The following is an 18,742-nucleotide window of genomic DNA, read 5'->3' as shown; positions in this document are numbered from 1 at the left end:
CTTATCTCAAATTGCTAGCTTGGGAAATGCTGACAAACAAGAACTGTGGGTGGTAACTATCTACTCTTGCCACAATGTTGAGTAACCGACCAGTGTTTAATTTGAAAAGATCTTGTGAGCTGATATTGTAGGACAGGGCTGACGATGTTTGAATTCAATCACTTACTATATTTACATTGCCTTCAATGATATTCTAAACTCACCTATTTATTGTTATCAAAGATGGTTGCCCGAGTAAAGAATTATTATTCAAAAAATGGCTTTAGCGAAAGCATTTCTGTAAATGTATGCTTTTATATTTTGTAAAAATACAAAGTAGAAGAGAGTGCTTGTAAAAGGACAAAACAATGGTTTGCCAGCGGACATCTTTGGCATGCATTGTCAAACAGTTATATTGCCGGTGTGTGACAAAATACTGTGATGTGAAACCGCCACCACAGAATCAGAGTTCAGACAATGATTCTAAATATATTCTTACTTGGGCTAAAGTATTGTCCTAAATTGTGTGGAACATCAGAGTAGTTTGTAAACATGAAAACACAACTGTAATGACTTTTAAATGACACCATTTATTCCAACAGGATGATGTGAAGGAAAAGGCATTTGTTTGGATTCTAAACTCTCTTCAGAATCCTGGTTCCAGTGCTCAGAGCCAATTGTGGAGCCAGTCACACAACATTGATCGCTGGAGGACTGATTCCCATATCCTCATCCTGTAATTTGACGACTCAGTCCAGCTTACCCTCCTCTTCAGTCATATTCTATGTAGTGTTTCTTGTCTTTCCTTTTTTTGTTCTCCCTAGAACATTCTCCCTGACTTTGTTCCTATCCCATACCCTTCTCTCTTCTTCCCCCGTGTACTCCCACTTCTCTCCTGGGAGAAACATCAACACATGGGCAAACTGCCATTATCAGTATTGTAACAGCATTATATCAACCCGAGGATTTTTTTTCCAAACTATTATCTCCTATAAGTATCTCACTTTACGTAGTAAACAAATAGGCAAAAAAATACAAATACCTTTATAATTGCAAAAAATACATCTTCTAAGTTCTATTTGGTCATAATCAATGTATCGATATTCAGTTTTAAAATACTGGATTTTAAACCCACCTGCGCACTTTCATAGGTCATCTTCCACTGAGACCCTCCATACACCATCCTATGTCCCTCACCCCCAACCCAGAAATGGCAATGTTCTTTCACTCCCTCTCTCTGTACAAGAGGAAGAGGGGTCAGTTTGGGTCCACGACCATAGAGTGTTTATCTTTAAACCTCCCCAACATGTCCAAGCTCTTTGCCACCTTAAATCTCAGAGTTGTAGATCTCCATCTGAATGTCTCATATTGTCTTTACAATAAAGGGTACTCAAATCATTTACACTCTATTTCTTTCCATTTTAGTGATGTTTTATCTTACAATGCAGAGGTGAGAGGTACATGTGTAATAGCTTGTAAATTCACTATACCAACAAAAGGAGAAAGGAAGTGTAACAAATCATCTTAATGATTTGGAGTAGGAGGTTAACTGATTTACGTACATGTCTGGGTTTTATTTATTTACTGAATTGTTTTCGTGGGAGTGGTCAGACAACATTATAGAACTGAAGGGACAGTGTGTGTTGGAGCAAGAGGGGCATGTGAACTCCAAAAAGGAGCAGCCGGGGAGGATGTACTACCACTGGCTAAAGGCTTGCCGACCCCCCTCCATTTCCTCATTTTTCTGCAGTGCCACTAAAGATAGCTTGAGGGCATAGAATGAGGAAGTACCAAAGTTCAAACAATCAGTAAATGTGAGCAAGCCAGATTGTACCACAGGCTACTCTGCCACTGCCTCGTCTGTCTTTTCCCCTTCTCGTGATGGGTTTGGTTGTTCCATTTGTTAGATTTTGTCCATTTTAAATTTGTGTTTGTTATTATCTTACTTCCGGTTTTTGTCTCTGTGTTCTCTTGCAAAGTAAAACCAGCTTTCCTCTATTCCATTCTAATAGGATCCCCAATGACAAACAAACGCGTTGCTCGGTTCATGTCCTTTTGTCAACCACAGAAATGTCCAAGTGGATGCACAGACACGTCTCCTTACATGGAGATTAGATAAAAGCGGCTCCAGAATGACACAGGCTTTCAATTACTATTCACGTCAAGGTCACAAGATCACACGTGAATCTCAATATTGCACAAAAATCCATCTTGTCATGCTTCAAGGAATGCATTTGTGTGCAGTAAGCCAGAACAACGGACCAATCGGTGTCCTGTGAGGAGCTATAGGCGTGATTAAGGTGCGGTGGGAGACTACACGCATAAGCAATGAAGCGCAACAAATGGAAATGAAGACTTTTCTCATTAGAAAAGATGTTTTCACTCTTCTCACGACTCCCTTCGGTAAGAGTATGATTGACAGATGGTTCATCCAATCCCCTGCCATGGATTTTTCAGCTTCCACTGATGACTTCTCAGATGGTTCTGTGTAACAAACCATCTGGCAGGTCAGGTTAGACTTTCAATACCTCGTATGCACACAATTTAAAAATGTATCTTTGTGGCATATGAATTGACAAATGCATTTTCCAAACTGCTCTGTTGCACTGTTTCAAGTTGTTTTTCTTTATCTCCAGTATGTCAGGTGCACAATATGTCTCTCGCCATTACTTGATCCTTGCTTCAATAAATTGATATACACAGAAAGGATTACAAAGATATGGTTACACAGAATTAAAAGTGATAAATGAAGAAAAATATGGCGGTCGAGAAACAGGTACATACATACACAAGATATGGCTACAGAGAGATTCAAAGAAAGAGCCTCAAACAGATAAGAAAGGCAAAGGAGGCAGGCAGGTTGGCAGGAAGGTAGACGAACCGGCAGACTGGCTTTCAGAGGAATGATCGTGATTCATGTACTTTGTCTTGCTTTGGATGTGTATCACTTTTACTTTCCCTCCGTTTAATAGAGAACCAGTTCAATTAACAGACATACAAGTAAGGCAGGGATAAAGAAAGCCAAGACTTGAAAAGACAAGACAGGAGGACAGACAGGTACAGTATTAAAAACAGTCAGAAAGCCAGACTGAGTAGCATGAGCCGTCTGGGGGCTTTTCCACTTAACGCTGTCAGTCAGGCAGTCCGGCAGGACTCTGCAGGGATGCTAAACTGCATTAGATTTGCCTGCAGGCTAAAAGCACACTGGACACACGCTGCAGCCTTCTAAAATCGGGTCACCTGTTGCACAACACTGAACCAAGACCAGCCACACACATGCACTGATACGAATACACACATCTACACACTTAGGGGCAGTGGCATTTGTGAACGCTCCAGCTTCCTTTTAAAAAAGGGCCTTTTTCACAGCAGCCATGTTGGAATGTAATTGCAGGGTAAACAAAGGTGTAATTGATAAAATTGATAATGGTCCCGTTCTATTTAGTGCCACAGTCATTACGGTGAGCCAGCACGCACAATACCAGGTGCCCCAGCCCACCTAAATGGAACAGGGACATAATTTATTTTTTCCAATCACACCTGTGTTTACCCTGCAATTACATGTCAAAATGGCTGCTGTGAAAAGCAAACATGCTCACGTAAGGTTATCCACCACTATTCAGTAAAATATCCAATCAGGACATCTGCATTTCTAGACGCTGGTCTAATGTTACATCGTAAACAATGCATTTAAAATGACAGAACGATAGAAGTGCGTTCAGGCTGTGTTCAGCAAAAAGGAGTACTGGGTGAAGTTAAATTATAACATTGGTGAAAAACTTAAATACAATTACGATCTGAACCGTGAGTTTCTCCAAGAACAGATCAGAAAAAAAAAAACGTAGCCTAGATACCTAATGAAGAAAATGCTGACTTTAAGGCGTAAAATGCTATTTTATACTGCGTTTCAGATCATGTATGGCCTCCAACAGAGTTTAGACATTTTAAACCATCTCCAGGACTTCCAGACCACCCGCTTAGAAAGTTGTCCACATATATTATGGCGACTTTCAAGGTTATAGGTATAAACTTTGGTTGTATTTACCAAGCAATAATTGTAGACCTTCAATTTAAAACAAAAAACACCCATCTGGGTAAATGTGCTGACTAAAGGAAACACTTTACCATCTTCTGTTGATGTTATACGTCTTCCCAAGACCTCTGCTTTCAAAATACCAGCACTCATAATAAACACAACACACACCTAGGTCATATTTTGAAAATACTAACATGTGTTTTTCAGGAAGAAGAAATAACACTCTCCCAAACAAATTGACGCATTTCAGAGGTGAATCTAAAATCTGTGGTAAAAACTGCACTGTTCAGGATGAAGAGCTAAGCCTAAAGTATGTTAGGTCACACATCATCTAGCTACAAAGCTGTGTTATATTCTGTTGAGATAGCATGAGCAGATTTTTCTTTTTTAAAGACTCTCAGCCTCTCTTTTCCCTAAATCTTTTTTTCACATCATCTGCTTTATCCCTGTTGTCTTTCTTATAAAAACACATTTAATTCATTTATATTATTATCCCTGGGACTCATCAGTTCCTCTTTGCATCTTTAATAAAAAGCCTCACTTACTTCAGTAACGGAGGCATCCATTTATCCCCTTCTTTTTCTCTTGGTGAACATGCCCTGCCAGAATGAGACTAAACAGGCCAACACTAAATGAAAAGCACAAGACGTCCTTTGTGTTGCACCTTTTTTGGGGATAAAGCATGTACTTTCTTTCATCTACCGGTGCCTTTTGTAACTTCAGTTAATGCTGGGTAAAATGGAAAGATCACACATTTCACCTGGATTCATAAGGTAAATTAGCAGGTGAGTATCTAAAGCACTCAGTTTTAGTGCAACAACATTTATTCTCAAACTCAACTTTACAAAACATCTCTGAACTAAAGGTTAATTTCAATCAGACAATATACTTTTTTTTTTATTTTTTTTAGAGAAGCTCAGCATTAACACATAAAGGGGTTACTTGAAAATCTTTAGCCAAACATCACAAGATAGGATAGTATAACTGTTTCTATCAAAAACAATAACCTCCTTGTTAAGCAGCTTAGGCCTGTGTAGTGATCCTGTTTTGGATCCTGGATTCAGGCAGCATGAGTTTACAAAGCATGTAAAATAGGATGTCATGTTTTAGAAGTATACTTTACAGTGAGTGCATGATTACATTACCAGCTATATAACTAATTTACATTGTATAACATGTATAACACAACGATCTTCCTTACAACTTTCCGCAAATTAAAAAAAAGGTAAAGAGCACACGGGTGAGTCATAAGTGTAAGTATAGCCAAATAAAAGAAAACAAAAAGAGCTTCAAGATCATTTCCAACAGATACAGAACTACCATTTCACCTCAAAGCTACACTTTTTTTAAACAAAATAATGTCCTCCTAATTATACGTCCAATAAAACTTATTTTCCCATGCAGAGAGCTGTTCTATGTCTGCCTTCTCCGCTGAATAATCTTATTTTTTTTCTTTTACAATGGGCATATTTCTTAATCTAGAGGTTAAAACTAAATTAGTCACTGGCCTACTTTTAGTGGGTCACCCACCGCCTGATAAAAGCAGCATTACGTTTTCATTAGCCACGCTCTAAAAGTGAGAAAGTTGCTTTTCAAACCATTAAGAGTGTATCAGTGTGGAGAATGTGGTCAATATTGGGCCTAGAACTCTGACAACATAGTATATGCAATACTTTATTATATAAAGTATATAAAATGTCCAAGTTGACGCAAACTAGGGCAGTCGTAATTACATAATCAATCTTAAAGCACGAGGTCACCAGAACACCCCATACAACTGGACTTCTGATATGCTTGCATACTATTACACCCTTTGTATTCTAGCACTCGTGGTCCTAATACTGTCAATTTATTGACTCATTATCTGTAGTTTGTTCAGTGTTGCAAGGGTTGTATCCAATACAATCAGATTGGATGTTGTGACCTGTGGAAACAACTAAAATCCCTCCCTCTTTTGCTATCCCGAGTTTACAGAGTTTTTTGGTGTTTATTTCACAAGACCAAACTGTTTTGGAGCATGTGCTGTTTAACTACAACAGCACCACTATAGTTTATACCTATGGGCTACAACCGTGGTCAGGCAAGAGCACATGCTGTCTTTCATTATACAAGCCTGTGTTGTTCCCATCAGAAATGAATGTCCCCTGGGGGCCGTGTACACAAGCCTGGCTAGATAATCTACTGTCATGGATGTCATCGTGTGACCCACAGCATCCAGGCAAAAGCTTCTTCCTGTAGCTCAACAATGTCAAGTCACTGTTCATCCACTTTGTATGATGTGTGGACGAAACTTAACAACTGATCGCTAATCAAAATGTACTACGAAGAATTGCTTCATGGGGTCACCAAGTTGGAATTTGAACGGGTGTTAAATCAAGCCATAACACATCTGTTCACACACACGTACACATTCACTTAACGACACATATTGACACAACATGTGCGTGCACACATGTTGCAATGCACGCACCCACACACACACACACACACACACACACGCACGCAACCCCCTCCCTTCAGCGGAGGTCACAGCTGTTAGACAGAGGCCAAACCCCACTTGTGTGAGCATAGAAACAGAAACTGTAATCCCCTTTTAGCCCGAGCCAGCTTGTACCAATCTCCAAGGTTGGGCAATGGGGCATGATAAATATGGTTAACCTATAAATGCAATGGACTAAGACTAGAACTACAAATAAGACACACAAAAAAAACATATCCGAGTTGTGGTAAATAGTTGGAAGGATTCCTTTTTTACTGGATGTGACACTCCACCAGTGCTTTAGCATCTGCCAATAATACTTGCAGCAGAGAAACCATGAGAGCCCTCATCATAGCTTGGAAGCATTTATATTTCCACATGCAGACATTTAAAATGCTACATTTCCTAGCATTTAAATGGTTAAGGCCAATTCATACCTTAGGTCTGCGTGTCGTCCTCATCCGGCCATGTCGCATAGAGTCTGCGCAAACCCTTTACGAGGGTCCCTTTACGCACAGCGACACACCATCAGCGAGAGCTGTTTTGTTCTACAGTCTGGTCCAATTGGTGGCAAATGTACCTCTGGTTGGTTTGCCAAAGAGAAAAGTGATAACAAAGTGGATTCTTGTTTTAAAGAGCGGTACCGCTATGGAACGGAGTGTGGCTTGAGAAATATGCGTGCATGGAAGGCCAGCACAACGCTAACGATCATATGTAGAACGAATGGAATTGCATGGGCGTCTGCAGCCGTCGGCGGAATGCAGGAAGTATGTCCAAGGCTTAAACCATTGTAAAATTATGTCATTATCTACTTGCACATCAGAAAATTGTAGAAGATACACCAGGGATGGGTTCATAGATCATCGCAGCTGATCGTAACAATGCATCACAACAGATGAACTCATTGAGAAAATAGAAGCCCCATTCACAAGGTAACAGCTCCTGGCTGCACACTATACTGACGTGATCTAGGCCACGCTGCTCTCAGCAGCACAGAGGAGAGCTGAGCTGTGGAGCAGCTTACATCTTCTGCCAGTCTGACAAACACATGGGAATGATCCGAAGGAGACATAGCATCACTTCTACTGAAGGTAGCGTACTGTGTGGGACCTTGATAGCTAGAGCTGCGAAGCAAGGGTTGTACAGTTCACGAACTCTTAAATTTAAATGTGTCTGTTGCTGTTGAGAAAAGACATGCATATTTTATAGTGCATCTAATTTATTCCAACTCTTATTGGGAAGTTGTAGGTTACATTTCCTATGATTTAAATGTAACAAGTATCAATTTATCATATTAAAATTGCAAAGTTGTAAATAAAAGCTGTTGTAAATAAAATTATAAGAAAATTGATACAATACAAATCCTTGATAACTATTATGTGGGTGGACTCTTGTTATACATCAATGCCTGCTGGAAAGCAATATAACACCTTTTCAACCCAAAGACAAGTGTGGAAAGCTTTTAGGAAGGTATTTTTACATTTCCTGTAATGATTTACAGGGAAAGCTATATACAATTAAAGGAGAGCTTTTTTAAGGCTATGAAACTTGGTTCAAACAATCAACAGACATAATGTACTATTTCGATTCTCTCTCTCTCTCTCTCTCTCTCTCTCTCTCTCTCTCTCTCTCTCTCTCTCTCTCTCTCTCTCTCTCTCTCTCTCTCTCTCTCTCTCTCTCTCTCATTTCACTTTCATTGCAGACAACATTCAACATTCTACAGGTCACAATCACCACAACAAAAGTCCACTTACGCTCGAAGTCAGAATCGTCATCATCATCATCATCACCGTTGGACTCCGTCTGCATCGGCTCCCCATCAAACATGACTCCTTTTCCCGTCTTGCCACCGGCACCATCCTGGCTTCTGGTGTCCCGCAAACGGGTGAAGTACTGTACTGCAAAATCCACCAGGTCTGACGGCCTTTGTCGCAGCACCTCCACAGTGTAGCCCTGCAGCAGTTCTGTCAACCCCACCGGTATCTCAATACTCATGGCTGTGTGTGGCACGGTGGCGGCGTTTACTATCTATCTACAGAAGGAAGGGAAATGAGTAAGAATTAGTTTGGGTTTTGAGTCACACTTGTGTTCGAGGACTGGGTTGTGATGTGGTTGAAGATTGCTTTATGAATAAACAGCACACTTTGCCTTTTGTGCCCAAGCACTGCGTGCCCTGTGTGGCCTGTGAATGTAAAGTGGGTAATGACAGCTCTGCATGGCAACTGGAATGTTGGCACAGCCTGTGCAACTGCTGGGGGAAAGCCCATCAAGTTTGACAACTTAACAGATACTGCACTACCATTACGGGTAGTGTAATGACGTACATGAAGCGTTACTGTGACATTGTCACTGAGCGGCCACTTTATCTAGGGTTGAGCCCAGGAACACACAGTTCCCACAGCTGCACCGGACAGATATGAGCCGAGCACAGATAACAGGCGCTGGGTTTCAGTAACATCACCGTACCTACTGAAACTGAGGCGTAAACTATGGGTTGGTGGCCGGCTGGAACCAGCTAGCAAAGCAGCTAATTAGCTAATATTCATGACAACCGGTTTACTGCGCTGTTCCGTCGACAGATGTACCGAACTAGACTTAGCTACCTATCTAACTTGGCCAACAAGTAGCTAATGACTACAGTCGACGTGGGGGTACGGACCTTCTGTTCAAGCGCAGTCTCACTGTCAACCACATCAAGCATTTGGTTAGCTCTCTTGCTAGCTAGCGTGCCACCTTCAACGGTTACGGCTCTAACCGTTAGCTGTCGTGGCGCACTGTCCGCGAGGAGCTAAGCCACAGATAAGAGGCTGGCCGGATAACCGCTGCCATGCAAACGCAGCAAGTTGCACCGAACCGGTAAGCCGGTTTCGGTAAGCTAACTGACTTAACGTTACCCACGGTATCACTTACGTGAGATTCGGTCTCCCAGGCTAAACTAGCCAGTCCCCTCCTCCTGCTTGGTGTCTTCCTTGTTTTCCCTTGTTTCGTCTCTTCTTTTTAGCCAGTCTCTTTGCCAGTGTCGCGACCGTATCCCGCCACGGAAGACACTCGTCCAACGGCAAAAAAAAAAAAAAAAAAACAAGAGCCAGGAATTGTACGTCGGTGTTGCCCGGCTCACGTCTTCAGTGGGCTTTTTTAGCTCGACGGCCAGCTGCAAAGCGACGCTGGCTGAGTCGAGAGGAGAAACGCGATAGACTTCGCCGCCGCAGCCTCTTACGACGTCCACGCACTCGGGGAGGGTGGGACTTGGTGTGGCAGCAGGGAGAGCGGGCTAGCTGACGGGCTAACCGGCTGGGTTAGCCAACTACTCGTTAGCAACCGCCCGTTTTCCTTTTTGGCGACCGCCTTAAAGACACCGCTCACTTGGAGTAACAAGTCAGCTGCTGCAGACAGGCGACAAATCCTCAGCTCAGCGGTTACTGCGTAGCACCACGCCGCCGTTAAGCACAACCCAGAAGAACCGTGCGAAAACAAGTTCCCGTTGTTATTCCAGCGGTTTATTACAACAGAAGAAGCCTAAAAAGAAAATGTAACTAAACGCACGTTTCCTCCCTGCTGGTGAGGCGCTCCGCAGCTCGTCTTCACGCACGAATAAACCACTGCCTCGAACAAGCGTGAGGAGGTGTGCTTACTGAGTGGGCCGAAAACGTTTGACATTGATTGACAGAGAGCACGACCAATAAGAATAGACGTTTAAGAATACCCCAGCCAATTGGATATAATCATCTAACAATAGGCGGGATTAAGGGCAGAACCATATTTCTACAATTGGACCACACCCACAAAAATGGCTTGACAATTTAGTAGACTTCTGTTTAAATATTAGATCATAAAAATGTAACAAATTCCAGCCAACATATCGAAGTCTGTGAAGGCTGTGACAAGATATGTCTTACTTTTTTTAAATGTATTTTACAAGAAAACAGTCCTTTATAACTGGCATTTAAATGGAAAATGCTCGACTGCACATTGACCTGAAGAATCCATCAATTGAACAACAACTTTGCTTATTAAGTGTGTTTCACTTAATAATTTACACGTATAGATCAGACACCCTTATACAGCTGCAAGTCTGCAACATAAGGCCTTTCTTGAAAGGTCTAAATCATCTCTGGTGTGAAAAGTCCCAAAGCCTCACAGATTCTATTTATCATTTATCTTCATTGTCCCTCACTAATTCCCTTGTTTAATCCATCATCCTTTGCCTACGTCTAGACTCCCAAGGTCTTTTGTAGGTCTGTTTGTATTTGCTCTTATCTTTTTAATATATATCATCTTCGTGTAACCCTTTAAATTGCTTTTAATCTGAGTAAATCTAAGTTTTTATTTTTTATATGTGTATACATCGCTCCAGTGCGTCACTAATGATGATTCTTGTATCCCCTACTATCTTCTACTCTTCCTTATTTGTTTGGTCTACAGTCGAAGTGGATCAGGGTCACTAACGGTGTCTCAACAGGTACCTATTCTGAGAGGTTTATAAGCACCACCACCGTCCATGTAGCATCTCCTCTCTTCCATTTCCATTCCTTAGCTGTCATAGAGGTAAAGCCGTTGCCATGGCCACAGCAAGCCCGGATTTAATTCCTAGAACCAGTTTCTGATTGGCTTAGGTCTTTGTTTTCAACAAACACAGAGGAGACACAGATCTCCAGGCTCCCTCTGCTGGGAGAATACACTTAGGCAATAAGGGATTCTTAAAAGATGTTTAAAGGTTTGTTCACAGAGTTCACTGTGCTTTTTTGTGTGTACAAAAATAGATCAAACTTTCACATCATCAATATTAAATATCTCAGTCCCACAGGGAGATGATGGAGGTTGTATTACACTGCTGAAATAAATGAGCTTGTGAACCTTGCTGTTTTGCCCTAATTACCGCTGTATAAGTCTCATGCCCGTGTATTCCCCTTGGGGCATTTTTCCGTTGAAGAATTTCCCACTATACCCACAGGAACATGAACATGTGGTAGTATACTGAAAGGGACAGATTTATATTCACACATACAGTTGAGACTCCTGGCCTTGGCTTTCCTAGAAGTGCCATCCAATGGGAGTTGCTGCTAATGTGGTTCCAGCTAACTAAAAAAATGTCTCAATGAGCGCTGCTAGCCTACATTTTCAGAGAGAGAGAGAGAGAGAGAGAGAGAGAGAGAGAGAGAGAGAGAGAGAGAGAGAGAGAGAGAGAAGAGAGAGAGCGGGGAGAAAATGGGGCAGAGAAAAAAGCAAGGGAGACTGAGAGAGTGAAAAGAATACCATTTCTGTTTGTGGATGTTTGTCCTGTCCTGTCTAACCATCACCGCCATGGGCTGCTGACAGACAGACAGTTTTGTCTGAAGTCGTTTTCAAGTGTAGTCATGAGAATGTTTGAGGGGGAGGAGGATGAGAGAAGAGAGATTTACCAAGAGGGATAATGAGTGGGCTACTGTACCATATCCTTTCTGTGATGTGGGTCTCCTGGCTTGTGAACCTATGGGTTAGGACTACTGTCCAATTCCTGAAGATAATAACCGAAGATTTTGACTGTTTTAAGTGAGGATCCGCGATGTAGGAAAACACCACAAACGATGCAATAGAATAGAGCATGGGTTTAATATAAAGTTATCGAAATCAAAATCAGGGCTAATGCAGAAATATTTTAAGGTCAGGAAAAATTGATTCCCTGAGATTGAAAAACCATATACAATATTAAATATAAATTATTGTATTTAAAATCTTCAGCCAAATCTTTGGTTCATTCATGCCTTGCCTGCAGTCCACTGATCTGGAAACACATCTCTCTACATTTATACTCTGAGGCTGTCATCAATGAGTTGTGTGATGCAATACCACCACCTAATGGCTGATGTGTGCTTTTAATAACAATCAAGTCAACTGCTGGCTCTATTTGAACCACATGAGTAAAGTTGTCCTGCATCATTCTTGAGTTTGCACATGAAACACCCCACAAACCAGTTTGTCAGATATACTGACCTGTGTCACATTCAGCTTCACTCTGCTGCATGCATTACAGCATGAACATTTCAAACTTTATGCTATACTTGCAGTGTGGTGAATCCTTGAGTCGACGGTATGCCAGTAAGAATAGTTTCCTCAATGAATACTAGAGATATTCTTCTTGGATTTAGTCACAAGACGAGTGATCAAGTTACATGTCTGATTACCACTGGTGCCCTTGTTGTAGAGGTGTGTGTGTGAGAGTTGTTTTTTTTTTTTAAATAGCATCATCCAATGTTTAGTACTGTGCGAACAAGCAATGCATTAATGTCCAAGAAAGACTGAAGAATGTGATGCTTTAACCTAGCGTTAAGTGGTCTGTGTTGTAATGTTGAAGGTCATGCTTTTGGTCCAAGCATTCATCGACTGTGGCTCAGTGGTGGGCCGGGTTGCCCTTCAATCAGAGGAGCGGCAGTTCGATCCCTGGCTCCGCTAGCCCATGTCAATGTGTGGTTGAGCAAGACACTTAATTTTAATTTGCTCCCGTGGTGTCTACAGTGGATGTGGCACCTTGCATGGAAGCTCCTCTCATCAGTGTCTGAATGATGTCATGTAGTGTTAAAGCGCTTAGAGTGGTCGCAAGACCAGAAAGATGCTGTATGGGTCCATTTACAATCCTATTTTGATTTACATTGTTTCCCATAATGAAAATATTTTCTAATCACATTTATTCTGTATGTTTTAAGGGATGAATAACATTGCTTATCCTGACAACAATTCAGTCTTCATTGTTAATTTTTGTTTTTAGCTTTTAGCAATAACTATGGCCAGAAGTATTTGTTCATAAACGTTATGACACCCGACACAAGTGCAGAGTAACTACACAGTACAGGTATTAACAAACTATGTTAAAGTTTGTCTCCAGTTCTGATAAACATACACACACCAACTGTAACTTTTTTTTATTGCTTTTACTACAGCGCTACTTTCCAGATCCTATTGTGTTCTTGTCATGTAAAGGACAGAACTTTCTGTTTTCCGTTGGAAACCATTGTACGAGTTCAAAATGTTACACATTCATCATTACAGCATCCCGTGGAGGGCAAACGCCTCCTCTGTAATGTATTGTGTTTCTTCAACGTGTGGATGTGTTATGGCTAATTAAAACAAAACAGTTTAAAAGCGCCAGGAGCTATTTATGAGCTGTATCTCAGCCTGTACTGACAGATCAAGAAACAGATTGGACAGAAATTCAGACAGACACACCGGTAAATGGAAAGAGAGTGAAACAGGAGGAAGATAAGCAGACAGATATAATTACTAAAACAGAAAAACATGTGACAACCAGAAACCACAGTAGAGACCCTAATTTGCTCTGTGGAATTTATCTATATGAAAACTCACACTCATGAACTCACACACATGCACAATCATCATCCTAAACAGGCATAGACAACACCAGACCACAAACCAAAAATTGACAAACAATACGTATTCCCATACAAATCTTTTAATGAGTGGAATGCTGAAACACAATGTTATGAATGTAGAGCGCTACATTAAGTTTCTCACTCATGAACATTTCATTTAAAGTTGTTTTTTTTTAAGAGGAGATACCTTCAGATTTGAGGGAAAGTTAAGTTCCTGAAAAGCAAATTTGGGAAAGAAGTACAATATTTTCCCAAACCTGTAGCAGTTACACCCTGTTAATAAGCTCTTGTTACCAAACATTTTAAAATCAGAGGGTTTCAACATTTTTAGTTGTGTGACAAACAGCACAAAGACTTCAACGGCCGACATCGACACACAGTAGTAAAATACTCTCTATGCAAAATCATATCAGAAACATTGTCATACAATATTTTCGATTGCTGTACATACATACAACCTTGAACCAGTTTCCACCTCCTAAAGTGTTATGGAGCTTCATGTAACAACAGGCGAAATGACAGAATATGTATAAAAAGTGCCTTGTCATGATGCGTAATCAATATATAGTAGCCTATACATAAAATTAATTCCTATAAATACTCTAGACAAGATAAATAAAGAATTTGTAGAATACATCTGGGGCTTCGTTTGTGTTCTTCCATCACATGTTGTTAGCAATACTATTCTATTGTACAGTGTATTACAATTATGTTTATTAATCAAGCAGTCTGACCACTGGAAATAAATCAAATCGATCAGCACTGTTGATCCAATCAGCAAGACTTGAATGAAGGTTTTGTTCCAAAATGCAATATCAATCATTTTAAAATGGCATCTGCATTTTCAATGAAAGGCTAGACATCTGTATATGTTGACACATTTACAGCATTTTAGAGAAGACCTCTTCAATTCTTGCTGTCCACTTGAGAACTGCAAGACTTCAACCATGCAAACTATGCATGGAATTTTTAAAATGTGCACTTTAATCTCATACAATTAGCGAAAGACTGGCCAGTGCCCCTCAGTCTCCATCGTATATTACAGCTCTTAGAAACAGTCATAAAGTCGAGATAAAAAAAAAAATCAGACACCATTCACAAAACCTGCAGGCCAACTGAATTCTGCTTTGTCAGAAAAGCTGCATCCAAATTAGATTCCCCCTAACTTAACATAGAACTCCTGTCCTAATTAAAAACAATATTAACAGTCGATTGGATTATTAACAGAGCAACGCTTCTGTACATGGCTATCTCTCAGTATGGCAAACCTGCATACAATTCATGCCTGTACAAGTCCACACGGCAGTAGAAAAGAGTATTGGCATGGACAGTGAAGGCCTTTGCACAATGTGAGGGTTGTGTGAGGGATTACACACCTTTAAGGATTTGATAGGAATAAATTGAAAAGCGGGAAAAGTAGCGGCTTCCTCTTTAATTTCACTTACAGTGCTTCGCCCACCACTTTCCAATCAAGACAGGGGAGAGGTGGGGGAAAACACAGATTTGCCTTAATATTCCAAAGAAATCCTTCTTTGCAAAAATACAAATGTGTATGTTCAGTATAACAGTAGACCAGCCTGATTTGAATTCAGTGAGTGTGTGCAGCTCTTGTTATTCAATGCGAGCTGATGAGCGTAATTGTTTGCTCTCTTATCTCTACGCTCACACAAAAGGGGATCCTCGGAGCAGCGAAATGGACAACCAGCTCTGAAAGCCCAGCGACGTCTGCTTCACATCCTGCACACCATTAACAAATACACATTTTTCAATGGGGACAGGAGGAGGGCTGCCATGGTTACTAACAGCTCTCTCTCTCTCTCTCTTCTCTTCTCTTTTCTCACTCCATCTCCATCTCTATCAACCCCCATAGCTAATGATAGCAGTAATATGCACTCGTGTAGTCTGACAGGTGGAGTTTTTCTAATTTACTGGACGTGTCTGCAGCCATTGTGCAGCTGGGGCGCTATTACCAGTGTGAATACAACAGGGACTCAATCAGGAGTAGATTGTGTTTGAAGTGATGTGATATGGGGTTGAGGTTAACGGTCTGACTCCCACTGGGACCGACAAAGACATTACAACTCAATCTATGTCTGCACCCGGGGCAATGTAACCTGATAGTTGGTCTGATACACTTACATTCTCAACTCCCGGCTTTTTGTTCGCTTTTTCTTTTGCTCTTTTTTTTGGACCATCCTCTGATATATTTCTTATTAAATGCATTTTACCTTATTTTGCTTTGTACAATACGAGTCTGCCATGTGCTCATTCTTCGTGCAGCTCTCAATCGGTTAATCTCTCGTTTCCCAATGCAACGCTGGGGTTTCAACACCAACATCAGAAAACAGTTTGCAAATATTAGAGACGTTCATTCATCCATCCGAACTGCTTATCCAATTCAGGTTGCGATATTCAGCTGAGATTGGATGAAGGCAGGGTACACCCTGGACCCAAAACACACTCTGCTTGAGTGTCTTTGAACTCTGTCTTTGGACGGAGGGAGGAAGCCGGAGAACCCGGAGGAAACCCCACGCTGATGACACGGGGAGAACATGCAAACTCGTACTGGGTTCTGGGAGGTGACCGTGCTAGCAAACCCACGCCACCATGCAGCACTTATCAAAGACAATAAAGTAAATAATAATAATAATAGCAATGCACATCAGAGCTGGAAAGTGTCAAGATGGCATGCAGCCTCGATTATGTATTTTTGTTCATTCCTGAAGTCATTTAGCGAGTGTGATGCTGCAGTCAGCCCAGCAGAGGCGGCGGCAGGTTGAGTAACGTGTTCCCTGTTAAACGGTTGACCACTAGTTGACCACTCGACAGTCTGGGTGCCTGACAGAGGAAGATGCTTGAATGAGCAGGAGAACAAGGGACTCCGAGATAGAACAAAGACCACTGGTCACCACGGCAACTTAAAAAACACTGGGTGCCACAGAGTGAGGTGGGAAGTGAGAAAGGGAGAGACGGAGTGAGGAAATAGTAAGGCACGAAGCCAAAAATGCATCCCCAGCAATCTTGTAGTGATCACCGTGGTTACTACACATGTGAAATGGAAGAAAAAAAAACGACCTTCTCGTCGGCCTGCTGCTGTGGTTACATGTGAGTAATGGTCACCGTGGATACCCTCCCCCCTCACCACCCTTCCTCCCTACATGAGTCTCTTTGAACTCTGTGTGATGCAGAAAAAAAAAACTCCTAAAAAGCCGGGTGGACAAACATGCACAACATTGAAACTCTTGACTGGTGCTGCTGAAACTTTCTCGTGCTTGATGAAAAGGTGGAAAAGTCTTTGCTTGCAAATTACAGTTTACCTGACAATATAAAATAGTGAGCTCAGTGTGTGTCTGTCTGTCTTATGATTACCGGCTACCAAAAATATAGGCTACTGAGACATTATTGCTATGGTTTCATTGAAACACTATTTGAAGCCAGGGCTCTGAGAAGTGACAGGTTTATCCTTAAATATTAGATTGACTACGGCTTTAGCCACTGAAACTATCGATTTAAAGGAGACGTACCGCTCACTATTCCTGTTACTAGCGAGCATTGTACTTTATTGTAATTTTATTTTTAAATCAATATGTGGTGGTCAACATTAGTGTATACCAGCTGCTTTAAAGCCTTTTCATAAACAAACACTAAAATCAGTCTATAAAGTATCCATTATGTACAGATTTTTATTGTAATAAAAGTAAATTACCTCACGCTGCTAAATTATTTTTAATGGATAAGTATTTATGGAGACTATTTTCTAGATTGCTCTGGTGCAATCTGCAATCGTGTTCTTGACAGAACTATTTCTACCACCCCGTCAGCACTAAAGAAAGGTCTCGCTCCACGCATTATCATTCTGGTACAAGGCAACAAAAATGTCTTTAAGAAAGAAAAGGCCCATAATTGTTTTGCGCGGCACTAAGCACGGGATGCAGCGAGGACGATGCAGCCAACGGAGGCTTATACCTACAGTCCAAGCATCCGAGGGTCCATGTCACTTTCTGACCCTTCTTGTCTGGTATAACATGCTATCCCCCTCAAAAAAAACTATGCCTACAACATTGTTGTGAGGGGTTGGATTCCCACTATCCACTCATGCAAAAAAAAAAAAAAAAAAAATATATATATATATATATATATATATATATATATATATATATATATATATATATATATATATATATATACACATATATATATATATATATATATACGTATATATATATATATATATATATATATATATACGTATATATATATATATATATATATATATATATATATATATATATATATATATATATATATATATATATATATATATATATGCATACATCCATGTTACTTCAAGGTGATTTTGATAAAAGTGTCTATCAAATGGCAGATGCTGTTGAACAGAGGAGATCGACTCTTTTGTCCTCAGTCACAGAGCAATGGGTCCCCTTTGTTTTCCAGCTGGCTCCTAGTCTGCAGACTGAGCTTAATGAAGTTAAAGCTGCAGAGAATTAACCTAAAAGTGAAATCAACTGTGACCTTAAAGGTCAAAAGTCACAGAGGGAAGAGGGGCTTTTGAATTTTGAACTCTCCCTCTATTTCTAATTTGCAGAGAGAGAAAGAGAGAGCAGCTTTTCCTGGTTAATCTACATCCTCGTCATGTCCGTACACTATTGAGGCTCACTGAAAGAACTACATTTCCATGGAAAGTCATTGTGTCCATCAGTAACTCAGTCAATACAAGGCGGTGGGGGGGAAGTCACGTAATATATCAGTGCCAAGCATCTGTCAGGCCAAACAATAGGGACATCTGGGAGTAGGGGGAGGATCTTTTCTACACACACAGTCACATGTGCTTACAGTACAAGTACAAAACTGTCTCACTAAAAT

General features: G+C 40.8%; 1 protein-coding gene across 3 annotated transcripts in view; it reads right to left on the bottom strand.

Annotated features, from left to right (window-relative positions):
• The window catches only part of prkar2aa (protein kinase, cAMP-dependent, regulatory, type II, alpha A), a 37,706-nt gene extending 27,582 nt beyond the window's left edge, over nucleotides 1–10,124 (bottom strand). The window contains exons 1-2 of one of the 3 annotated variants that reach the window (XM_068596845.1): nucleotides 9,405–10,124; nucleotides 8,249–8,522 (exon numbers count right to left, since the gene is read on the bottom strand). In XM_068596845.1, coding sequence (XP_068452946.1) covers nucleotides 8,249–8,489 — 241 coding nt within the window. In that variant the 5' untranslated portion in view covers nucleotides 8,490–8,522; nucleotides 9,405–10,124. Of the gene's footprint in view, nucleotides 1–8,248; nucleotides 8,527–9,153; nucleotides 9,271–9,404 lie in introns of those variants that run through there. The other 2 variants (XM_068596843.1, XM_068596844.1) reach the window with 2 other exon arrangements.
• Nucleotides 10,125–18,742: the final 8,618 nt, after the last annotated feature.

This window comes from Clinocottus analis, unplaced genomic scaffold (assembly GCF_023055335.1).
Source record: "Clinocottus analis isolate CAN_PGR_092001 unplaced genomic scaffold, fCliAna1.0.p SCAF_4, whole genome shotgun sequence".
Taxonomy (NCBI): Eukaryota; Metazoa; Chordata; class Actinopteri; order Perciformes; family Cottidae; genus Clinocottus; species Clinocottus analis.
This window is presented reverse-complemented; position numbering and strand designations above follow the sequence as displayed.